Genomic DNA, 26,370 nt, shown 5'->3' on the forward strand with positions numbered 1-26,370 from the left:
TTTTACTTTCACAGTTTGTGTTTTTTTTTTTTTTCACTAAAAGTTTTTAAATAATGATCAGTACAGTACAAAGCTTAAAATATTATCAATGTTTTCAACAATACAAAGTCAGCAGATGGGAGGTGGGAAGGGGATAGTTAATACCCATACCCTTCCCTACTTCCCAGGGGAAAAAAAAATACAAACTCTTTTGTCCTTCTGTTTAGTAACAAACAGTGCTTAAAAATAATCTTGTCAGTAAAAAATGTAAATTGCAAGGCACATGAGGAACCCGTCCTTGCCCTGCTACACAAATCAACTAGGCAAAAATACAAGTTTAAGGCAAGTTTAAGGTACCTCTCTCCGTCCTCCCCCTTCTGCTCCATACACCAGGGAAATCCTGTCCCCTGTTAACCACAGACCAGCAGATAACAAAGAGGCTGCCCCTGGTTCCTTCGGTATAAATCCCAGGAGGTAACAGCATAAGGCACATTGGGATGACTCTTCAGCTGACCTGTGCAGATCCAGATTGCGAGATCTGCTACAATACTGTCTTAGGACTAGAGATTTTTGGGGGAGAGGGTGAAGGCCTTCAGGATCCATAAAGTGCTCAACCCCCTGCCACCAGGACACCCAGCCCAGCCGCGCCTCCTCAGAGGAGCACCAGGATGGACAAAGCTGTACTCCAAGCAGCAAGCCCAAAGGAGAAGACCCTGGCAGGCTCTCAGTTTAGCACAGCTGCACTTTTACTGTCTCAGCAGCTCTGGTCTCCTCTAGATCAACAGCACGGCTCTCGGGAGGGCACTGGCAGCCACTTCCCAGTCCCTCCCCTCTTGAGGTGGAGCAGAGTGCTCAGCATGTTCAGTTTGCACAAGTAGGCAGCCAGGTGCATAAGGCACAAGTCCTGGGATGAAGGAACGAACCTCTTGGTTGGAGGAGGAGGAGGAGGATGGAAACAGAGATGGAGGAAGCTCCAGTGTAGACAAGTCCCATGAGACACCAAGGGTGCACCCTCACAGCAGCAGCGATCTGGGTGGCAGTTGCCTGCAAAATTGACCCATCATAGTAATGAGGTGGTCAGCTCCAGGTCTGAGTGCAGGGCCATGCACGCATGTGAGTGGCTTCACATGAGGGGTACCACAGGGGCATGCGGAAACACCACCGCTGTCACACAACAGTTGATTCAGAAGGAGAAGTTCCACTTCTGCTGCAGCAGGGAGGAGATGACATTTGACCAGAAATACCTCGGAAAATTCACGAAGCACCTCCTACCCTGCTGTGAACTGGACAGCATGACTGTAATCATCCTCCTTAGCCAAGGGCAGGACATGTCACATATTTTCACAGCCTTAGAGAAGCAAACGCCTGGGTGACCCCTGCCTTTTGTTACCAGTATTACTAAATGATAACAGCATGGTCTGCTGTTAACAGCAATGCCCACTCCCTCCGTTTTAGTTCAGAACAGAGCTATGGACCAGCCTGGAACTGGCTTTTTCTCCTTTATCTGCCACAAAAGCAAAGCAAATTTGTCTGTGAGAAGCAGCACCGCTCGCACTGGAAGTCTTCTCCCAAACTGAGAGGAGACCCACGTGTGCAGGCAGCACAGCTGGCCAAGTAAGCTGGCTGGAAGTTAAAACCAGCAGAAAATTACTGACATTTTTTCAGTAGGACTGGTTTTCTCCTGGTCCATCTCCCGGCCATTTTCTTGCTCCGTAGTCAGATTAACCTATGCACAAAAGATGGAGTATGAGGAGGTGTAAATCAATAAGCAGTGTAGAAAATGAAGTCATTAACAATTTTTAACTGCTCCTAAGCTGGGCTAGATGTGAACAAGGAAGCAAGCCTACAGTGATGGGAAAACGTGGACTAGATGACTTCTCCAGATTTCCCCTGTGATTTCTTCTCTTGTAATCAAAAATTGCTCTCCTCATCCTTTGCGCTTAATTTATCAATTAGGCCGGAGTTTCAGGTTTGTGCAGAAAACATAGGTTGCAGCAAAGAACCTATCAATAGGTGAGTTTTCAGAGATGTTGTCTGGCCACCATGCTTCTCCAGCAGCATGGCGTTACTTCCTTCAAGCTAATCTTGACCCAACTAGGAGGCTCTGTAGATAAAAAAAGCCAAAGGCAAAACCTTTCTGGATATTAAATCAGGCATGCATGCACATACACAAACACATCTAAATAGTTAAAAACCAGATCAAGTGCAGAAACCAGTGCTTGTCTTGACAAATCATATCCCCAACCCTAAAGTCTTCCTGCTCGGTACCAGCAACCACAATTCATTTGCCTGCCCTTGGATTCAGCGAGACTGATCTCTGGGTGGGGTAGATTCCACGCCTTCCTTGCTTTCAGCAAAGATTTATACGTCGTGGTATAGATGTCATGGCATTTGAGGCTTCAGGTCTTCTGTAAGAATACAGCTGGAAGGACTCAGAGTTTACTATGAAATGTGAACAGTAGGTTCAACAGAAGGTGTGTAGGCTGAATGAAATCTATCTGTATGGGCTCAGTGCATCCAGTCCTGTAAGTGCTACTATATTCAGTGCAATAATATGGCTCTATACCCCCCCAACCAAATACAGAAGAGATTCATCTAGCTGAGGACACCATAAACCAACCCTTCCTACTCTTTGGACAGCAGTGACCCATGGACACCAAGTGTCCCTGACCACTACATTTGCTACTTCACACTAGAACCACCAAGTTCCAAGGACAAACCCATTCCAAGATTACAAAAGACCTTAATTCTGTCAACCTGCTCCTGCCTTTAGCCATTCTACCTTCATCTAATGCCAATAAAAACATGCCAGATTCAAAGCCCCATAGGTCAGAGAACAGCACCCTTGCAGATTCGTGGCCAGCTTTCCCACAAGGCCCACCAAGGATTGCTTGGCATCCTGAAAAGAACCATTAAGAGGGGAATAAAGACTTAACATCCAGTTCATTTTCATCCCCTTTTGGCTATGACCATCCTAGAAGCCCCAGGAGGCCCAAGGCCCAGAGGCTGTCCCATACCAGACAGATCATACCCAAGTTACTTCTGCACTGCATGGCCAGAATTGGAGGTCAGTCAGACTCCCATGGCAGACGATACGGGATCAGTCTTTGCGGGAATGTATGAACATGTCACACAGGCAGACAAAAAGAGGCACTTCTCAGCCAACAAATGCATTTTCCCTCCCAGTGCCAGCATCTTGAACGCTGATGGTTGCGGGGGTGCTCAACCTCTACGACCGCTACTGAGAAAAGCTGTGAAAACCAGCTCCACACTAATCCAGGGCCAGCTCTTCAAAGGAAAGCACTTAAAATGGAAAGCAGGAGCCTTCGAAGAGCTGGGACAGCCTGCTTAGCTTTGTTAAGCAGTTCCACTGCAGATGGTGCAATTGTGCAGAAAGAAAAGATAGAGATGACCTAACATCCCCAACCGTGCCAGGGGTGGCTGAACCACAACAGTGCCTGGCAGACACAGAGGTCAGGTTCAGATCCAGCTGATCCTAGAGAACTCCAGGTCAAGTCTTGGTCTGCAAGCATGCTTTGCTGATGTCACCTCAGCAACCTGGTGTTGAGATACTCAAGAAGGGGATCACAGAGAAAATCTGTTTTAGCCCAGCTGGAGCTGGAAAAGGATTAGCCCCGCCACTGTAACACATACATCCTTGCAAGTGAACCCTAGAAATGAAACCTTGCCACTGCCTTTAATGTTAGCAGGTCTCCCCATAGACAGCAGAAATGGCAAAACCCAAAGAGGTCATCATGTCCACTCAGGGGCCTCATGGTGGTTTCTCCATTGTGCTGTGTGCCCTAGAAAACCGTTCTGCAGTTCCACAGCCCTCTGGCTACCTTCCTTCACGTTCAGCAAGATATCTCCCACAGGTTTACAAGAGAGAACAAGGAACCTCTGCCTATTCCAGTATCCTTGGTTAAGTGACTTTTGTGGCTTAAAACACCCCATGTCCCCCTGCATGGCAGAAGGCAGCCCCTGCTGTGAAAATGCATCCAGCATGAAGTGTCCAGCCCTCCACCCCAGTCCGAGGTCCAGGTTAGTCACAGTGTGTTAGGCAAATAAGCCAGTTATGCCTCTAACATGCTATGCCCCTTTTCTTGATTTTTTTTTTTTTTTTGGTGGTGTCATGCCCAACACCTTCACAACTCTCAGGAGTCCTTTTTAGCCAGGACGGCCTTGATCCTGCATCGCAGGATGTAAGCTGTGATGGCACTGCAGGCCACCAGGCCGAAAAAAGAGACGCAGGAGAGATAGATGGAGAAAGGCCCGTGTCTTTTTAGGAAAATCTCCTGCCTGTTCTTGTAATCCAAACAAATGGCCTCCAGCTGCGATAGGGTGCAGATAGCCAGGAAGGTGTGGAAGATCTGGTGGGCATGGCCAACGATATCGCAGGAGCCAGGGAAGTACTTCTCGGGGACTGGGCAGGAGAAGAAATAAGCACTGATAAGGAAAAACAGTATCTGGTACGTGTGGTACCAAGCAGCATCTTCCTCACAGCCCCCTAGGTGACACACGACCACCCGGTGAGCGACGGGACTGATATCCAAGATGAAGGCCAGCCCGGCTGGGATCACCTGGCACATTTTCCTCATGATGGGGTAAGGCCGTCGGTACCGGTATTTGGCGTAGCAGCAGCCGGCACACGACAGCCAGCCACAGAAAGCAGCTGCCGGGAGGAAGAAAAGCCAGAATTTGTCATACCACGCTTGGTCGGAGCTGTAGTAGAAGTGGGCCAGGGCGCTACCGTACTGGTAGATGCTGACTCCGACGTAGTCCACGAAGTAGAAAGTGTAGTGGTACAGCTCTGACTTGGACTGCAGCAGGTGGGCCAGGAGGCTGCAGGTCAGGTAGGTGACGGAGGAGAGGACAAAGATGAGCAAAGGCAGGGACCACGCGTCCAGGGGTAGCTGCTCGGCCTCCACAAACGCCTTGAACCTCAGCAGCACGGCCAGCGCCGCCAGGAGATGAGTCCAGACGTTGACCACCTCGTTGTGCTTCTGGAAGAGGCTGAGGAAGTAGTACCGCCAGTCCTGCCCGGTGGGACGGTACCCGGCGTGGATGTACGGCTCGCGGAAGAGCTGCGGCACCTCGCCCTCTGGGACGGTGCACGGCATCTTGGGGAAGCCATCCTCCAGCAGGCGGGGCAGGCGGCTGAGCTGTGGCCCGCTGAGGGACAGCGTGCTGAGGCGCTCCAGGATGGCCGTCATCATGGGGGAACGTCGTCCTCGTAACCTGCGGGGAGGGGAGAAGGAGGAAACGTTAATGGGAATGCACTGGGAAAAAAAGTGTGGTAGCGTTCCGGAGTGGGATACACCGTGGTGAAAATATCAGGAAGAATTTCTCCTCAGAAAGAGCGGTGATGCAGTTGGCACAGGCTGCCCAGGGAGGTGGTGGGGTCACCGTCCCTGGAGATGTGTCACTGACGGATGTGGTCAGTGGGTGTGGTGGCATGGGCTGGGGTTGTACTTGGTGATCGCAGAGGTCTTTTCCAACCTTCATGATTCTGTGGTGATAACGAGATGTGGGCCCTGCCTGTAGACGCAAAGAGCTTTTCTTGACTTGGCAGACCTAAATTCAGCATGGAGGAGGATGTCTCTGTGGTTCGGCCTAGATTAGACAGACACAGCAACATTACATCCTGCCCTTTGTCCCCGCCTCCTTGGCAGTCCCATGGGGCATGTTTAGGGCTAGCTGCCAGTAAGGGGGTGTGAGAAGCAGTTAGAGGAGAGTTAACAGTTCAAGGGAGATTTAGACTGGATATTTTTTTTACAATAAGGGTAGTGAAGCACTGGAACAGAGTTGTGGGTGCCCTGTCCCTGGAGACACCCAAAGTCAGGCTGGACGGGGCTCTGAGCACCTGATGGAGCTGTGGGTGTCCCTGTTCCGTGCAGGGAGTGGGACCAAATGGCCTTTAAGGGTCCCTTCCAACTCAAACGATTCTATGATTCTAAAGGACCTGTGGACCCCCTAAAGGACCCCTTCCGCCAGAACAAACCACTCAGGGACAAAACTAGAATATAATGGCTCATCTAAGGGGTAACTTGCTTTTCTTTAAGTGGATTTGCAACCAAATCATGGAGGTTGCAAATAAGACTGGCTTCCCTACCACACAATTTGCACATGGGTTGCATGCCCAGGGCTGCAGCAATCAGTCAGGCAGAGGGAAGAGGCGAGAAGTCGACAGCCCTCATCCCTCCCTATGGAAGAGGCAGCAGGACCGGGAAACGACAGAGAAACGAGGGGAGTTGGACTAGATAACCTCACGGTGTTGAATTCACCCCTAATAACCTCTGTTTCCCTTCCACTCAAGATGCTTCTCTTCCCTGCTGGCATTTACAGTACATTAAAAAAAAAGAAAAAAGAAATTACACATGACTGGCCTTGGACTGAACTCGATGCTGAGGGACCAGACTCTGTACTCCTGTCCAGCCAGCACATGCATACTTGCAGGACTGGGGCCGGAGTCCTAAGCTCACATACACCCAAGTGCATGGAGATGGCCAGAAAATAAGTAAGTGGTAATGAGTATTTTTGCACGAGTGTGGGAAATGTTTTATTTTTCTTTTGTAGCATCTGCTGCGAGAGGCAGAGGACTAGTCTGAGCGGATGCACAACAGGAGGCTCGCAGCAGGCTGGTGACACTGTATGATGTTAACAACCAAGAGGAAATGAAAGCAGAGATGGGACCTGACAAACAGCCCCAGGGTGAGATAGCACAAAGAGCCGAGTCTGAGCAGACTCCGCACTGGCTTGCAAGTCCCACTTCCCCTCGCAACCCAAAGCTTCTGATAACAGACAAAATATTTTCACTTTACTTCCTAGTTCTAGCGGATGGGAGCTGTCATAACTGACAGTTACTGCATTTTCCAGCCAGTACTTTCTCCTTGTGCTTTCCAGGCTTTCTTTGTTAGCATCTCTCAGGGCTGTTGGCTTTTTTTTCCTTCTTTGCCACGGAGAAGGTGACTGCTGCATCTGCTGGAGCCGCCCTACAAGAGTTGGAAGGGAAGGTGGTTCCTAAAATGGGGTGATTTAGTGTCACAGCTGTGTAAGGCTGAAGGTAGGGCCCTCACTGAGGGTTTGACATTGGCAGATTCCCTTTATTTCTCTCCTAAGAGGGCACATCTGTGATGGGACACGTACTTCACTCAGCAGCTTGTGTATTCCCAGGGGATACATGCCAAAATGTGGGAAGGCAGATTTGAACTCTGAGGCACCCGTACGAGGGGATGGCGTGAAAAATGGACAGCACTATCTGTCCCCAGTTCTAATGTAGGCACATTCATTTGACGCAGTCTGTTCTGGCTCCTTAAAGATGATGGAAAAAGAAAAAGCTCATTCATTCAACTTAATCTAGACCTCAGCTTCAGGATGAGGCAAAGCCCAGGCAAGGAGAGCAGCTCTGGCTACGCAGCATTGCAGTACTCCCCCTCTATTGCCCTATACGTATGCTGTTCTAGCTACAAGTACACAGCACAAGACTATATGGGCTGCTGTGGGGAAAGCTAACTCCATCCTAGCCAGACCCAATACAAAGGTTAATGGTTGGACTCGATGACTTTGAAAGTCTTTTCCAACTTCAGTGGTTCTCTGATCCTATATCTCCTGGGGATGAGCTGGACAGAACTTGAGGCTGAACACAATGTGGTGGGAAAGGCAGGGAGGTTTTATGCACGTCTCTGCTGAGATGATGTTTGACTTCCTGGTCTAGATGCAAAGAGGCTACAGGAAGCCTGTGTGTATTCACATCCCTGGGCAGGCTCTGCAAAACTCCCCAGGAACTGGCAGTGTCCCTCCAGAACAGGCAGTTTTGAGCTATGGTAAGCAGCTTCTTAGGGTATACAACACAATCCCATGACCTAGCCACGATGATGCATTTTACAGCAACATGCCTGCTTCAAGGACAAGCTCGTAGGGGTCAGCATGCATCAGGTAGAGCCCCAACCCATTGCCAGTCATTGCAAACACCACCAGGCTACCCTGGTGCTGCAGCAGCTGACTGTATCTCTGTGCACCAGGCATCTGGTGATGGTTTGCAGGCTGTAGTCATAGGTTTTGCCCTGCAGAAAGGTGTGAGTACGGACTCTTAAATACTCTGGGTGTCCTAAACTCATCTACCTGTCAGTCCACCTGCCCTAATGCGTTTTCTGCCTCTCACAGAATGTGCTCTGATACAATCCAAGCAAGAGGGCTTATCATATTTTTCCTTATGCCCAATTTAAATTTAGTCTGAATCATTTCCCTCCATCCTATCACCTGTCTTCCAGCATTTGCTCTGATATAACCCAAGCATGGTGGCTTGAATTCCATCTCCCAGAATCCTTTTAACTAAGCATGGTCCAAGGACCTGGGTTTCCTGCAGGGGTTTTCCACGCTGCATCTTCACCCCAACTCATCCCAACACAATGCTAAAAAACCCTCCAGGAAGGTACACAGGCACGAAAACTGGTGCTGGGGCTCACGACGACAAGGCAGAGGGGGAAAGGGCTCCCAAAGTTCCCCAAATGATGGAGGAGACAGACTAACACTCGTGCTGACGCTGGGACATCAGGAACTGAAAAACCACTTGGACGTGGCCCGGATTGGACAAGCAAAGTGCAAAGAGCAGGGTGCAAGGATGCACATGGACGTAAGGGGCACACTATGTTTTCCACTACCCCTGGCACGCCTGCTTTGCATGCTGATGAGCAATGTGTGAGGGACAGCAGCATCTGTACCAGGCGCAGGCTGGCTCTGGCTTGCACACTAGGATTTTGCCATGGTCTCATCTTGGATACCGCGAGCATCGCCCTTGAGCAGAGCTAGGGGAAGGCTGGGCGTTGCTCTGAGAGCAGCGATTCTTCCCGGCTAGGAAACGCCAGGTTTTAACATGCAGAGGGAGGGGCAGACATTTCCAAACTGACGGTCCAAAATCACAAGAAACGCATGTGGTGCTCAGGCAAACAGCGAGTAAATCAGGAATCCGGCAGGCTTATTTGAAACCAAACTTGCGACACTGAACAGCGAGAACCAAGTTGGCAATTTCCAGCGATCATGTGACGGACAAAGCAACGAGCAATTGAAGAAAAGGGAGAGAGAAGGGGAATAAGAATACAAAAAAAGAGAGAGAGAGAAACCCCAAGGTCGGCACTGGCTGTTTTGCATGCACAGAGCCCCTATTCTTTCCCTCCCGCGGGGGTGTCGGAGCGGCTGAAAGCCACATTCATCGGCAGGGCGCCTCGCTGCCATCCCGTCCTTGCCCCCATCTCCGGGGGATTCACTTATTTTGGCTGCTCCCAATTAACGGCAACCAAGTATCGTTTGTTCAGGGACGGAGCTGCCAGGAGGGGGTGGACGGTGGCCAGGCGGGATCATCGCAGCCACAATACGAACCGCGGCCCAGAGGAGGAACGATCCCTTTCCAATTTTTCTCTCCCTTTCTTCGGAAGTAATTGGAAACCCGAGCTTTTTCCCAGCTCTTTTGCTTTTGGTCACAGTCTAATGGAGGGGTTTGAATGAGAAGATTTCCTGCAGGGTACGGCTGATTTTCCCACCAGCCCGGCCTCGGTGTTTAACTCTGTAAGTCAGGCTGCAGCAGTACAATGCATTGGCTTGCAGGACGCTGTGTGGGCATCGGGCATTTACACACGCACATCTGCTTCCAGACAGGCAGCAATGCCTGGGAAACAAAGCAGAAGGGACCAGAGAACTGAGCCGTGGGGAAGTCTTTAACAAATGCACTGCAGTCACAAAGAAAAGTGGCTGTGTACAGCGTGAAAGTAACAACAAATTCCCGAATTCCACTCTTCTGAGAGTTGAGCAAAAGCCCATCAGCTGCACTGGAGGTTGCTGTTTTGGAAAGGCTCCAAGAGAGATGGGAAATGGAGATCCTAGAATGGCTCATAGCAGCAATTCTGCGCCCTCTCGGCGCTATCAGAAAAGTGGAAGTCCCTCGAGTGCTCAGGAGTTCTGCAAATTGGGTTTCGACCTCCCAGTCTATCAAATGAGGCTGCAAATCCTCACCTGCCTGATGAGAGCTAGGTATTGTGCTCCTAGTGCACTGCTGCAACGCACCAAGCCGTGCCAGGACTGCAGAACAGAACACCACACTGAATATTTTATTTTCCTTGACACGTTTGTGTGCCCAGTAACATCCACATCAGCCCAGCAGCTGTGTTACGAGCGCTCACCCAACAAGGACTCTGCGTGGGTGAGAATGCTTTGGAAGGAAACTGGTGATGTAGAATCATAGAACCATCTAGGCTGGAAAATACCTTCAAGATCATCAAGTCATAGAATCACAGGATGGTTTGGGTTGGCAGGGACGTTAAAGCCCATCCAGCTTCTCCCACAGCCCAGGCTGCCCACAGCTCCATCCATGGCCTTGGGCATTGCCAGGAATGAGGCACCCCCAGCTTTCTGGGCAGCCTGTGCCACTGCCTTACCACCCTCATTATGAAGCATTACTTTGTGACATCCAATCTAAGTCTCCCCTCTTTTAGTTTAAGGCCATTACCCGTAGTCCTATCACTACACTTTCTGACAGTCCTTTCCACCTTCCCTGTAGGCCCCTTTAGGTATTGGAAGGCCACAATGAGGACTCCCCACAGACTTCTCCAGCCTGAACACCCCCAGCTCTCAGCCTGTCCCCATAGGAGAGGTGCTCCACCCTCTGAGCATCTTCATGGCCTCCTCAGGATGTGCTCCAACAGCTCCATGTCCTTGTGCTGGGGCCCAGAGCTGAGCACAGTGCTCCAGCTTGGGTCTCATGAGACCTCACCACCAAGTCTAACCATCAACCTGACCTACCAAGTCCCATCACTAAACCACGTCCCTTAGTGACATGATGGTAAAGTCACTGTCCCTGGAGGTGCTGAAGAACCGTGGAGATGTGGCACTGAGGGATGTGGTCAGCAGGCATGGTGGGGATGGGCTGACAGTTAGACTTGGCCATCTTAGAGGTCATCAACCTTAATGATTCTACGATTCACTGGAGACCTTGAAGGGCAAGTTGGAAAGCATCTTGAATTCTGCCAAGAAGCAAAGCAACCTTGTGAAAAACTCACAGAGAAGAGTATAGTCCAAATTCTACCTTTCTGTATACACTCACAGCACAGAGCTGAAGCAGGGTTTGTCCAAGTGTGTGTTCATCAGGAGATTAATGCCTGATGATAGCGGGACAGCATCCATTGAGGACGGCAGGAGATGGCAGGGTCCCTTCACTGCTAGCGGTGCCATCTCCCCTGCAATTTCTGGCCAGGAAAGCAGCTGGGCTGGCTGCCAGTCGAGCTGTGCAGAGCCATGAGTCCCTTTCAACACGAGCTCGACAATGCATGCACCTTGGGCTGGATCCAGGGGATGAGAGCAGCAGGGACAGCAGCGTGAGCATTGTGCTCAGAGGGGATGGAGCAACAAGCTCTGCAGCAAAGCTGTGGGGACATAGCACCCTGCCAAGGTCCTGTGGTGTGCTGGGCACCCAACGTTAGGAAACCAAAGACTTGGCTGTGGGATTTACTAAAGACTTGAACCCAGAGCCAGGTATCACGTGCAGGGGTTGGAAGGGACCTCCGGAGACCATCTAGCCCAACCCCCACTAAAGCAGTTCCCTACAGTAGATTACACAGGAAAGCATCCAGGTGGGTTCTGAATATCTCCAGAGAAGGAGACTCCACCACCTCTCTGGGCAACCTGTACCAGCGCTCTGTCACCCCCACAGTAAAGAAGTTTTTCTTCATGCTCATATGCAACTCCCTATGTTCCAGCTTGTGCCCACTGCCCCTTGTTCTCTTGCAGGGCACCACTGAAGAGAGCCTGGCCCCATCCACTTGACTCCTGCCCATTAGATATTGATAAGCATTAATAAGCTCCCTCCTCAGCCTTCTCTTCTCCAGACTGAACAGCCCCAGGTCTCTGTCTTTCCTCACACAGGAGATGCACCAAGCCCCTCATCATCTTTGTGGCCCTCCGCTGGACTCTCTCCAGCAGTTCCCTGTCTGTCTTGAGCCGAGGAGCCCAGAACTGGACATGATGCTCCATGTGTGGCCTCCCCAGGGCAGAGCAGAGGGGAGGATCGCCTCCTCTCCCTGCTGGCCACGCTCTGTGCAATGCACCCCAGGGGAACCACGGGCCTTCCTGGCCACCAGGGCACACTGCTGGCTCATGGCCAACCAGGACAGGCAGACTTTTCTCTGCGGAGCTCCTCTCCTGCAGGTCAGCCCTAACCTGTACTGATGCCTGCAAGTCAACCTGCCCTTGTTCATCCTCATCAGGTTCCTCTCTGCCAACTCCCAGCCTGCCCAGGTCTCGCTGAATGGCAGCACGGCCTTCTGCTGTGTCAGCTGCTCCTCCCAGCTCTGTATCATCAGCAAACTTGCTGAGGTTGCATTCTGTTCCTTCATCCAGGTCATTGATGTAGCTGATGAATGAGACCGGACCCACAGGTTTTCCTTCTGACCTCACTATACCTTTGCTCTTTGCACTTTCTAGATTTGCTCACCGGTTTCTTGCCCCCAACCCCCAAACACACACACCCAAAGCTTTCAGGTACGTGTGAGATACCAGGGAGCAACCTACACCCACCAGGTGGAGCACCCTGACCTACAGGCTTTGGGCTCACCAGCACCAAAAGAAGAGCAGGGCGTACTCCCCATCAGTGACCTCTGCCTGCCAGCTTGTTTGCCCACTCCTGGCACGGATTTGTTGCAGCCATCCACATGCAATTCGGTAACTCCACCTTGCTTTGGAGCAAAGAGGGTTTAGGCATGCAGGCAGCCATGCCCTGCCAGCGAGCTGTCATTCAGTCGTGCAGTGATGGAGTGGGGTGGCTGACCTGACCCGCTTCACACGCCAGCACTGGATTGAGATGAATGGTGCCACAGAAATGCCCATTTTTTTCTTCCCACAGGCTGAAAAGGGAATTTGGATTTGTTTCAGCTGCGTCTTGCTCTCACAACCTACATCTCCTCCCGCGATGTCTGTGCAGCATCCCTCCCTCCCATCGGTGTGCAGACAGCATCCCTGGGGCCACCCACCACAGGGTCCCGCTGATGGGCCACATCCTCCCATGCCAAACTGCAAATCCCTCCTGCTCAGGTCTGTCTCCTGATGGGACGAGCACCTGCCTGCAGGCAGAGAACCCAGCACCCAACAGGCTGTGCATTTTTGGGGATCCTGAGCATCGCTAGAAGATGTCCCAGAGCCTCCAGGCTGAGGCTGCTTAGCTTTACCACAAACAAGCCATCACCCGCAAAAAGCCCGTTGCCCAAAAACATTTCGAAGGCGGCGGATTTTCGAGCTTGGCTCATCAGAAAAAAATGCCCATCCATCACGTGCGGCACCGCCGCTGCTGCAGGCAGGGACAGAGGGAGGGAGGCAGCGGGCAGAGCCTGCAGCTGCGTGCCAGCCCCGGAGCTGCGAGCTGCCGTCCTCCCCGCGCTCCGAGTCCTTGTCCCCGTCCTCCGAGGCGAGAAGCGCTGCCCTTCAGCGGCACTAAGGATTCTGCTGGGTGAAAAATAAAACCATATACGCCCGGGGGACATAAGGCATGGCCACCAGCTCGCCGATCTCATGCGCAGCCCCATAAATCACGGCTCCCAGCAGCATTCCACGGCAATGTTTTCTTTCTGTGCTCTGGGTTTGCTGCTCAGCCCTTCGTGCACGGTGCCGGAGGGACACAACCATCTCCCTGGCTCCAAGCACAAGCTTTAATGTCAATACATCCAAGCAGCAACGCCTGCAGAACGGCGATTCCCGCAGGCCAGGGCCGTTAAACACCACCTTTGCGGGAGGAAATGTGCAAGGGCGTGCGGTCGGGCTCGGCGGGGCCGTGCTTCTAGGAACTGTTTGCAATACGCTGCACCCCTCCGAGCTGAGCTGAGAGCTGGAGCGGTGCGCTTGGCAGCTCGCCGTCCCCTCCCTGCCCCAGCAGCGAGCACAAACAGCCCCGCAGCCCGCATTCCGCTCCCGCAGGCATCCCAATGTCCTTTTTCATGACCTTCCCGTGACTACAGCATCGCGGCGTCGCCCACCTCCTCATCTTCAGCCCTTCGGGTTGCTGGCCATGCAGCGATCTCCCAGCTAAGTGCCCCTCTGGCATGGAGGGGTTCCATATAGAATCGTCTGAGTTGGAAGGGACCCTTCAAGGCCATCTAGTCCCACACCCTGCAATGAGCGGGGACACCCACAGCTCCATCAGTGCTCAGAGCCCCGTCCAGCCTGACCTTGGCTGTCTGCAGGGACTGGGCACCCACCGCCTCTCTGGGCAACCTGCACCAGCGCTTCGGTGGACTCATGTCCCAGCTTCAGCCATCCCACGGCACCCAACAACCGACGCACACCCCCGTCCCACGGTGCAGAACAAAGGCACCTGCAGTCTCCCCGCGGAGTGAGATGCTCCCGTAAAGGAGAACGCAACGCCCGCGACAGACAGCTCCGGGCGCGGGGAGCAAAACCCCCAAACCATCACCGTGCAAACCCGAGTGGAACCGGGAGCGGTTCTCCTCCCTCTCCCCTCGCCCCATGCTCGCCACGAAACCCACTGTCCCCGAAGCCGCCCGCCCGCACTCACCAGCACCGCACCGCACCGCACCGCACCGCCGTGTCCCACGGCCGCCGCCTCCGGGCACCGCGCGCATGCGCACAGCCCCGCCCCGGGGTGTCCCCGCCGGGCGGGAAGTGCGGCGGGCGGCGGTTGTGTGGCCGTGTGGTACCGCGGGTGCTGCGCAACCGGAGCTTCGGGGGGGGGCAAGGCTTTGTTTCCTTGCCCCGTGACCTGCTCTTGTCCCGGTACCTGCGCTCCCAGCTGCTCTGCGCTGCCTGCTCGGGGTACTTTACACCCTGAAATGAATCACCCGCTTCCCTCCCTCCGAGGCGAGCCCCAGGCGTGGTTGTGTTTGCTCTGGAGATTGCTCCCAGCAGGTTCAAACTCAGCCGGGGCCGAGCTGGGCTTTGCCTGCCCGGCCCCCACCCTCAGACAGGCGTCTCTGCAGGGGTAAAATGGATGGGAACCCCCTGTTTTGGGGGTGGGGACCCTCATAGAATGGTTTGAGTTGGAAGGGACCCTTAAATTCCATCTGTCCCACTCCCTGCAGTGAGCAGGGACACCCACAGCTCCATCAGCGCTCACAGCCCCGTCCAGCCTGACCTTGGGTGTCTCTGGGCAACTTGTGCCAGTGCCTCACCGCCCTGAGTGTAAAAAACTTCCTCCTTATGTCCGGTCTAAGTCTCGCTCTTTTAGTTTGAAACCATTTCCCCTTGTCCTGTCACAACACACCCTGCTAAAAGAGTCTGTCCCCTTCTTTCTTACAGCCCCCCCTTTTAGGGGTCACTCTCAGCTCTCCCCGCAGCCTTCCCTTCTCCAGGCTGCACAGCCCCAGCTCTCTCAGCCTGTCCTCGTAGGAGAGCTGCTCCATCCCTGGGATCATTTTTGTGGCCTCCTCTGGACACACTCCAACAGCTCCATGTCTCTCCTGTGCTGAGCACTTCCCATCTGGACGCAGTGCTCCAGGTGAGGACTCACAGCGCAGAGCAGAGGCGCAGGATCCCCTCCCTCGCCCTGCTGGCCACGCTGCTTTGGATGCAGCCCAGGATACAGTTGGCTTTCTGGGCTGCGAGGGCACAGTGCTGGCTCATGCCCAGCTTTGCATCCACCTGTACCCCCAGGTCCTTTTCGGCAGGGCTGTGCTCCATCCTTACATCCCCCACCTCGCGGGTGTTGCCACGACCCATGTGCAGACCTCGCACTCGGATTTGTTGAACCTCATGAAGTTCCCATGAGCCCACTGCTCAGCCTGCCTAAATCTCTCTGTATGGCATCCCATCCCTTTAGATAAGGCACTGAGGGACCTGGATTAGTGGGCATGGTGGTGACGGGCTGATGGTTGACTAGAAGATCTTAGTGTTTTTTTCCCTACCATAGTGATGCCATGATTCGATGACTGCACCACACAGCTTGGTGCCATCTGCAAACTGCTGGGGGTGCACTCAACCCCACGGTCAGTGTCATTGAGGAAGATATTAAAGAGCATCAGTCCCATGACAGACCCTAAAGGGACACCAGTGGTCACCGATCCCCATCCAAACATTGAGCCATTGACCACCACTCCCTGGCTACATCCAAACACCCCACGTCCACGCTGTCTGCTGCTCCGGCAGAACACAGCGACTGTGCACCTAGTCAAGGAGGATATTCAAACCCCCAAGTGGGAATGCAGAAAGCAGAAGGAGCCACCTGCGTTAGGCTGCAGGAAGTGGTAGCAAAGTCTGGTGTCACAGCTGGGTAGAAGTCCTGGGTCACCAACCAGCCAGAGGGAAGCAGTGAACGCAGTGAGTTTTACCACCTTCCATTGTTCTCATCACCACGGACCACGTTGCACAACTTTGGGCTCAGGGCTTTTCTGTCTCATGGGGCTGAGCACACGCTGTGACAGTCAGCTGAGGATTGCTAATGTGCTGGCCTCACATTGCCACACATGCAGCTTCCCATCTTCCCAAGCCGGGCACCACTTCTCTAAGTGACGATCGGGTCCTGTGGCCAAGGGCTGGGATCACTCCTGGTAAGTGCAATCCCATCCCTGGTGGGTGCAGAACGATAGTGCTTTGCGTGCAGATGGGTGATTTCCAGGCAGGGAAGAAAATGAGGAATAAAAGGAGCCAGCTGTCACTGCCTTTAGTAACGGCCAGAACTCATGATAACAGATGAGCAGACAGAAATAGCAACGCGAAACCTCCGGGGATCTAAATTTGGGCTGTTCAGACCTCTCTGGAAATGCAGTATTATTCATGGCTCTGTTTTTCTTTTGCATGACAGGAGAAGGGAGCAATTCAGCCGCAGCATCCTGGAGGCACTGGGGGAGCTGAGCATCGGATGCAGGACCACAGGGACGCTTCACCAGCTGTGTGAACACGGAGCTGCACCCACCAGGCTTTCTGCTCTGGGAAGCAAGAATGTGGCTACAATGCATCCCAACCCGCTGGAGGTCAGAGCCTTAACTTTTTACCTCCTGGCTGTGCTCTCCTGGTGAGATACAAGCAGCTCTCAGTGCCCTGAAGTAAAGAAATCCTATTAAGATACACTGCTAGCTGTTTGTTTTCCGTGTTTTGCTTCCTAAACAACAGGGAAAAAAAAAAAAAAAAAGCCAGTAGCCTGTTTAAAGATTTACAGAGTGCATGGGAATCATAAATACTTCAAGGAAATGAGGTTGGAACTACCTGAGATGATGCAGATTCGAGCAGGTGACATTCCCCTGCCTATGGCATGTGAATGGTGTGGGAGGTAGGTTGTGTTTTTGCAATGGAAGTGTCCAGCATTTTCTGTATATAGTGGAGGCCCTTACTGAACTCATAACCTTCCTGTGAAAGAGTTAAAACTGAAGAATAGAGTGAAGCTGAGGATGGGAAGATTAGGAAGGTATGCAGGATGGGGGGAGCCCGGTACAGGACAGTATAACAAATGGGCTGACTTTGAAATGTTGCCTTCCTCTCAAAATACGACACAGAGCAGATGTGCTTCAAAGCACAAAGCGTACCAAAAAGACAGCAGTTTGGTAACAGTCCTTTTATGGAGATGTACCATAGCAACAGCACTGGGAAGATGGTCAGCCTGGGATGCTCGACCCATGAGCATCAGGAGAGTTATTACCTGCATCGGATCTAGGGTCTATAAGGGTTGGGTTCACCGACTAGGTGCGCAGTTTCTCCCTTGCCAGTAGGGGGTGTGCGCCCATGATTGCAATCATGAGTAAACTTTGCTGCTGTCGCTAAGATCTTCGCCTGAGCGGACCTGAGGCTGTTTTTTAAGAGGCAAGATCTGTGAACAGCTGGGGGATATAGAGACGGGCAGCGGGCACTGCGGCTCTGTGAGATGGAGCCGATAATTGCTGGCAACTCTGTGCACAAGACCGAGGTGAGAAGAATTATTTGTGATTTAGTGCTGCCTTGGAGGTCGGGGTCCGGGACTCTTACGCTGTATGCATACGTCTTGCAAGCAGGTTGCTTGATGGTACACCTCATTCTCTAGATCCGAGAGTTGGGCGTGCATGATGCTGCAGAAGGGCGGTTTGTGCCGTGGTATGACCATAGGTTGCTAAGAGAAATGGGGAATAATAGTTCCAAGGGAGGGGACACAGACAGTGTCCCCGGAGCAGTGCCTGCTGGGAATCCCTTAGGAAGCATGACGAGAAATTGGAAGAGAAATTTGAGAACTAGGGACAAGGATAAACAGAAAATGATTAGGTATTGTGTTGTTGTATGGCCTAAAGAGCCGATTGTAGGGGAGTCTGTGTTCTGGCCAAAGCACGGATCTGATGAGGATTGGATTTGGCAGGCTTTGAATGTGCACGTATACAGTAAAATTCCTTGTTCGGAGGATGAGGCTGCATATGCTGTGTGTTGGATTCAGGGAGTGCAGCACTTAATCACGGTCAGGTGAAATTCCCTAGATAAGGAGGAACAGAGAAACCCCAGATGGGATCCTTTAAACAGTTTACCCCTTCTTGGACCTGTCCCTAAGATGGGACAGCATCCTCCCCCTTACTCTCCTGGCCCCAGCTCAAGTCCTGTAACTACAGGAGAGAAGCTGGAGACAGCTGACAGAGTAGAGGATATTGCCCCTGATCACCCCCCTGACAGCCCACCTGAACAGAGCTCTGTGGTTAATGCTGATCCCGAAAAGAAACAGCTCAGGAAAGAATTGGAACAATGCAAAAGGGATATTGTAAATTTCCCCTTTCCCGAAACCAACTCCACTAACCCCCACTAACACTGCCAGGTATCCTCTTAGGGAAGTTCCAGTGTTAACAGGAATAGGGTTTGTGAACGCCCCACTTACCAGCGGAGAGGTGAGATATTTTAAAAGGGAAATGAAATCTCTAATGGAAGATCCTATTGGGTTAGCGGAGCAGTTTGATCAATTCTTGGGGCCACATTTTTACTCATGGGACGAGGTGATGTCCATCTTGAGTGTGCTGTTTAATGGGGAGGAAAGAGAAATGATTAGGCAAGCTGCTATGAAGGAATGGGAGAAAATGCACCCCCCAGGTCCAGATGCTGTCCCAGCTGGGGTAATATACCCGTTGGGACAGTAATAATGATGATGAAGGGCACGTATGAGGGATTTCCGAGAAATAATCATTTTAGGAATTAAGCAGGCGGTGCCTCGGTCCCAGAACTTTGCTAAAGCTTTTGAAGTTCATCAAGGTGAAACCCCGAGTGAATTCTTGGAGAAACTAAGAGACAGAATGCGGAGGTACTCAGGGTTGGATCAGGAGGATCCAGTCGCACTGGGCATATTGAGGGTCAACTTTGTCACTAAATCCTGGCCAGACATACAAAAGAGACTGCAGAAAATAGAAGGGTGGCACGAGCAACCGTTGGTGAATCTCTTGATAGAGGCACGGGAGGTATACGTTAGGAGAGAGGAAGAGAAACGAAGACAAAAGACAGAAATGACGGTTGTTGCAGCGGATCGAGTGATAAAACAGAAAATGGAGAAGTGGCCAAAGAGAGGTCCCCGAGGGAGTCAGCATTTGAGGGGCAGCTGGGATAAAGGGAACGAAAACAAAAATAGAGGAGTGAGGAGGTCGTTTCCTGGACCTCCACGACAGAAACAAACAAGAAAATGCTTTCGCTGCGGAAAAGAGGGGCACCTCGTAAGGAGGTGTCCTGAATTAGAAATGGAAGAGCAGTTACTCGCTGTTAGAAACGAAGACTAGGGGTGGCAGGGGCTTCCTGAAAGCTGGACCCACAAGGAGCCCTTGATGAATTTGGAAGTGGGGCCCAACAAGGAAGAAGCTGTATTTTTGGTGGATACAGGGGCAGCTAGGTCATCATTAGCTTATAAAATACCGGGACTTAATTTAACTGGGGGCACAAGAATAACAGGGGTCGAGGGATCGGAAATGGTAAGTTTCACTTTTTTGAAATCACTGAATTGAAATAAAATAGGGCAATTGTTATGTGTGCTGGAGGCTGGGACCAATTTGTCAGGGAGACATTTAATAGTTAAATTAGGACTGTGGTTGAAAACTTGTGAAACAGGAATAAAAGTGTCAGTGAATTTGTTCCCAGCTGAGGATGGAAAAGAAAGAAACCCAAAGGTGTGGGCAGGGGAAGGAAAAGTTTCAGGTTGAAGAGGGAGTTGTGTTGTTACAGCACGTGGATGGTTTGCTGATTTGTGCAACAGTCTAAAGTAAAAGAGACTACAAATAAACTGAATTTCTTGGGGGAACGTGGGCTAAGGGTGTCTAAAAATAAACTGCAGTATGTGGAAAAAGAAATCAGATACCTTGGGCTTCTGATTTCTGAAGGGAAATGGAGAATAAACGCTGAGAGAATGCAGGGGATTGTGCAGCTCCCTCTGCCCTGGAACAAAGAGGGAGTTACAAAAGTTTTTAGGTTTAATTGGATACTGTAGATTATGGATAGAGGCATATGCACAGAAAAGAAAAAAAAAAAAGAGATTGTATCTCAAAGTATCAGAGGGAGAAGCCAACATATTGAAATGGACAGGAGAAACAATTAGTAGAAGGATTGAAACGGGACTTCATCGCAGCACCAGTGCATATTTGTGTAAGCTATTAGACCCGGTATCTCAGGGATGGCCCCAGTGTGTCCAGGCGGTAGCGGCAACTGCCTTAATGGTAGAAGAAAGTAGGAAATTGAGCTTCAGGGGGCAACTGATGGTTGTCACTGTTCATCAAGTAAAAATGATTCTCGCTCCGAAAGCTGGGAGATGGATGATGGATTCTAGGATACTTAAATATGGAACAATATTGACTGAAAAAGATGACTTGACTGTAATTACCGACTCTATCACATATCCTGCTTCCTTCTTAACCAAGGGAAGTGCAAACACCATGGATGTGGGGCATAACCGCCTGGACTTCATAAATTTTCAAACAAGGATAAGGCTGGATTTGCAGGATGGACCTTTAGATGAAGGGGAGATTCGGTTCATAGATGGATCATCCAAAGTGATGAATGGGAAGCGGTGCAGTGGCTGTGCAGTCATCGAAGGAGCAGAAGGGAAAGCAGCAGAAATGAGAAACTTGCCAAGCAATTGGTCAGCTCAAACCTGGGAATTGTTTGCCTTAAAGCAAGCACTGAGACTATCACAAGGAAAACAAGGAACTATATATACAGATTCAAGATGTGCATATGGAGTGGTACCTACATTTGGAAAAAATTTGGGAAGAGAGAGGTTTAATAAACAGTAGAGGGAAAGAATGGGCACATGAAGAATTAATCAGACAGGTTTTAGGAAACCTGTTACTGCCTGAAGAGATTCCTGTAGTACATATACAGGGGCATCACAAAGGAGATTCCCTGGAAGCACGGGGAAACAAAACTGCAGACGAAAAAGCAAGGGAAGCTGCTTTACAGTCAGAAAGAGCAATGAAACTGTCACAGCTGCTTGGGATAAAGCCTCCTCCTGATAATCAAGTCTTCACTGAGAAAGAGAAAGCAGTTTTTAGAGAATTAGAAGTAAAAGAGTCAGGAGGACGGTGGATTCTCCCTGATGGTAGGGAAATGGTAAACAAGTAGTGAGAGAAATTTTAACTCTTTCGCATCAGAGAAGTCATTGGGGAGTTCAGGCACCGTGTGATGCTGTACTGAGAAAGCATGTGTGTGTAGGATTGTATACAATAGCCAAGCAGATAGGCAACAGCTGTGTAACATGTCAGCGAATTAACAAGAAAACCATGAGAAAACAACCCCCGGGTGGATGGGAACCAGGACTTTGACCCTTCCAAAGTATACAAGTAGATTTTACTGATTTACCTGAAGTAGGAAGTATCTGCTAGTATTGGTAGATCACTTGTCGGGTTGGGTGGAAGCTTTCCCCTCAGCATCAGCAACAGCTAGTGTAGTGACAAAGGCAATTTTGGAACGAATAGACCCTAGGTGCGGGATTGTGCAGAACATAGACAAGGAAAGTCACTTTACTTCACACATCCTACAGGAGCTAATGAAAACCTTAGGAATAGAGTGGGAGTTCCATACTCCATGGCACCCCCCCTCTTCGGGGAAAGTAGAATGAATGAATCGGACGCTGAAAAAGCACTTGTCAAAGTTGATTCTAGAGACCAAATGACCATGGGCAAAGTGTTTACCTTTAGCCCTCCTCAGAATACAAAGCACTCCCAGAAAAGATCTAGGAGTATCACCCTCAAAACCAAGGGTAAATTTCTTAAGAACTGTATACTCGGGTTGTCTGCTTCTCTGTTATCCCTCAAGGAACATGGACTGCTGGCTCAAACTGCACCTCTGGAATTTCCAGTGCACTCATTCCATGCTGGAAACTGGGTCCTAGTACGCACCTGGAAGGAGCTGAAGCTTCATCCCAAGTGGAAAGGACCATTTCAGGTACTGCTGACCACTGAAACAGTGGTGAGGGCTGTGGAGAGAGGCTGGACCCACTACACACGAGTAAAGGCCTCTGCACCTCTTGATATTAGAGAAACCGAAGAGTCGTCAGGAAGTAAGGATTAACAGACTAATGAATATAACCTGTGACTGGGAAGAAGTACTGACATACACTGAATGGGAGTGTCCTCAAACGGGGCTGTTAATGTTCTTGACTGTTCGTGTGTTCGTAGTTGGGGTGCTAAGTTGTAAACCTAAAATTTCCGAGTTTCTATTAAGAGAAGGTGTTAGAACAAGATATTGTAAACCAATCTGTTGTTTCAAACTACAAATTGTGAAAAATTGGACAAACTACATTTGCAGTGAGAGAGGCAATATTTCTGTTAATAGGGAAAGTTAGTAGTCAGAGAGATCTGACATGGCCATGGCAACATGGACATACACGATTCACTGCAAATACAATGATGATTAATCCAGCCAATACCAAATGCAGGGATTTAAGCTCAATCACTGTAGTCATGCATGGAAGTAAAGTATACTCGAAACAGGAATGGACTTGGGATAAAGCCAAGCACATAATCTCCTTCATTGGAAAGGTTGGAGAAGAAATCCAAGTAGGATGCTGAATGAAAAATGGAACTACTCACAAAAAGGCATCCCAGATAACAGTAATCTCTGTAGGGAATTTTACCAAAGACGAGATTGGTGACATAACTTCACACTAACAGATCAAAATTTGCAGTTTGTCACTAGTCTAACCAGAACTTTGGGCTATCGTTTATGTTTAAAATGGATGTTCTCTTAATCACCCCTGTTCCCTCCATGACATTATCCTTTTGGGAAGATATCTTACCCTCAGAATTCAGATCGTTCGGGTCATTTGTGACCAACAGAGTTTCTGAGTGGCCCTGCTCCCATGCACATATCAATCACACCAGAACTATGGGAATGCATCACAGCGATACAGATTTGAACCTCGCTATTGTAGCTATGCACGGGACTGAAACGTAATCGGAACAAGAGTGGGGATGGAATGATACCTATCAAACAGCCAAACTTCATGCGGCACTGGGAGAAAATACAAATTGGCTGCCAAGTGATTAATGGATCTGCCTATCGCAGACCCATTGAAATTGAAGCCTTGTGTACTGATGGGTTAGACCAGAAAATCCTAAGAAAGAATACTTCTATTGTTACAAGATGACAGAGCTAGAACAAGACTAATGATATAACTTCACTTATACAAAACCGCTATTTATATATTGCAAACGGGGATATAGAGGTTCAGAATTAATATTTGATTTCACGGTCGATACCCGAGATGTATGGCCCCCGTGTGCCACAGGATGGCCGTGGACTGATGCCTGTGTTGCCCAAGAAAGACAAGTGCCAATCTTGTCTGCAGTGGTACTGAGAAATAATAACACAGTCTCTAGACAGGAATGGAAAATAAAGGAGGAAGATGAACATGGACAGATTCCATCTTTGACTGGGAACAACAGAGAGACTCTTTCAATGGGGTGTCCGACTGAAAACAACACTGAATGTGCAGCTGTGTCTCAGATTACTATCAAGGATGACGAAGGCGAATTGGAAGATCAAATACACATTTGTCCTTTTAAACGTGAATGCTGGTATACCTTTGCCTCGTCACATCCAGTGTTAATAACATGTCTTTGGGTGAATTCCAAAGTTCATCCCAGTTTAGCATTACAAATGAAAATTGAAGTCGAGTCCCCCCTACCTACTCGACCTCCTATGAAATTAATTCCTCATATTTTTAATACAGCTCCTTATGTAATTAAAAATGTACGACAGCAGAAGATGCTTTTCAATCCTTTATGGTCCCTTAAGTGGATGAGACGCAATATTTCTGCCACCCAACCTGCCTGTGCACCATTTCTGAGGACCATTAGCATGGACAACTTGGATATGCAGGCAAACCTTCTCAGGGAGTGAGGGTAAGAGAGATGTTGGTGGTTTTCTAGCAACAGGACTGGGCATCCTATACAGCATAGACTCAGAACTGTTAATAAGTAAGATGTCTGCAATCACTATGGCCCTGAACCGACTGGAACAGCCCATACGCCCTGCTCTTTTAGCATTGGGAAATAATCAGTGGTTACTGTCAGATATACTGCCCCAGTGGGAAGAATTTAATGCACAAGATCATCAGCTGATAGCTAAAGCGTTGGGCACACTTCAGACAAACATCTCTGTGTCTTTGAGTTGCATACAGGCTCAATTATGGATACAGACCATGGGGTCCACATTAGTAAGGGAAGAAGAAGGTAACTTATCCAAGGAGGTTATAAAGATCATCTGGGACAATGCTAATGACTTTGAAAGAAGGTTCCAGTCTTGGTGGAATCTGGTTAATTTCACCAGTGACCCAATACAAGATTCAGTCACAGCCTTCGTGATGACCGTAGCCCTGGCATCGGTATACCCTATGTATCCCATAATTGCCTTAGGTATAAATCATGACGAATCTGTTCTTTACCCTATTGAACACCGGGAACGGGCCTATCATGAAGCTGAGAGATGGCAAATGGTTGATGTCATTGCCTGTACAGCAAGAACCCAGCAAGGATTCATTTGTGAAAGCAACACCAGCAGGGCCCGGGACATTTGTCTTGACACAGAACACAACCTGTGTCATTTTGAAATCCATCCTAATGAAAAACCTGAAACTGCACTAATATACATAGGTAGAGGTTGTGTTTGTATGAGAACCCATTGTCCGCTGCTACAATCTGGTTACGTGCTGATTCAAGACTTGTTCATATGGGGATGAACCTCACAATGGTGAAGGAATGGTTACAACATAAGGACTTGGAACAGTTATTGAACCAACCCAGAGAGAATGGGCAAAGAACCCTGATCAGGGTACGCCACGATGTGAGAGATACATCGAGTAATGGAATGAGTAACAAAAGGTGGAGGACACCAGGGGTGGGATGTCATTTTTGGGTGGTCGCCCACAGCACAAAAGGGTGAAAAGAGAAAGAGGGGGAATTGTGAGAGGTAGGTTGTGTTTTTGCAGTATTTTTCCAGTATTTTCTGTATGTAGTATAGGCTCAGACTGAACTTGTCACCCTCCTGTGAAACAGTTAAAGCTGATGAATAGAGTGAAGTTGAGAATGGGGTGCTCTGACTCAGAAGATGGGGAAGATCTGCAGCATGGGGAGAGCCGAGCCCAGGACGGAACGGCTCTACCAGCTTGGAAATACTGCCTCCCTATCGGAATGCAGAACACAACAGGTGGGCTAACTCTGAAACACTGGAGATATTTCAAAGCACAAAGCGTACCCAAAAGACAGCAGTTTGGTAACAGTCCTTCTATGGAGACGTACCATAGCCACAGCGTCGGGAAGATGGTCAGCCTGGGATGCTCGACCCATGAGCGTCGGATCTAGGGTCTATAAGGGATGGATTTTACCAACTAGGCGCGCAATTCCTCCCTTGCCAGTAGGGGGTGCGCGCCCATGATTGCAACCATGAGTAAACTTCGCTGCTATCGCTAAGATCTTCACCTGAGCAGAAATCTTGGAATGCGAGCGCTTCTCACAGTTCTCACAATCAGATTTGAGCACTAGCAGAAAGGCTCCTCCAGCACTGAGCTGTGTCTCCCACGTTCGGCCCCAACGCGACGAGATTCAGAGTGATCCCCCTCTTGCAAGGGCAAGCTCCCGGATTGGGGTTCAGCTCCTGCAAGTGCAGCTCCAACTGCTGCTTCACTGCACGGGATTTGGGGCACTCTTTCTGCAGGTTTGAAGTGTGCATGAAGCACAAGCCTCCCCCCCTCCGCGGGAGAGAGAAGGTTGCTCAACTAACAGATGGCAACTTGAAAACTGGCTCGAAAATCGATTTTGAAATAAAATAAGGGAAAAACACAGAGTCTTGGAGGGACCACAGGCTTCCCATAAAGGGATCTCAGAAGCCCTGAGCACATGAGGTGTAATGAAAATGCCCTCCTGGATATTATTTCTACGCTTGCCCGTGATTTTTCTGGGCTTTCATTCATTTCCCTGCGAGCTCTGCAGC

General features: G+C 50.1%; 1 protein-coding gene across 1 annotated transcript; it reads right to left on the bottom strand.

Annotated features, from left to right (window-relative positions):
- PAQR8 (progestin and adipoQ receptor family member 8) lies at positions 1–14,617 on the bottom strand. The gene is made up of 2 exons (XM_021392095.1): positions 14,528–14,617; positions 1–5,217 (listed from the first exon to the last, which is right to left on the bottom strand). Exon 2 carries the CDS (start codon positions 5,193–5,195, stop codon positions 4,134–4,136), a length of 1,062 nt encoding a protein of 353 aa, XP_021247770.1. The 5' UTR covers positions 5,196–5,217; positions 14,528–14,617; the 3' UTR covers positions 1–4,133.

This window comes from Numida meleagris, chromosome 3 (assembly GCF_002078875.1).
Source record: "Numida meleagris isolate 19003 breed g44 Domestic line chromosome 3, NumMel1.0, whole genome shotgun sequence".
NCBI classification, from domain to species: Eukaryota; Metazoa; Chordata; class Aves; order Galliformes; family Numididae; genus Numida; species Numida meleagris.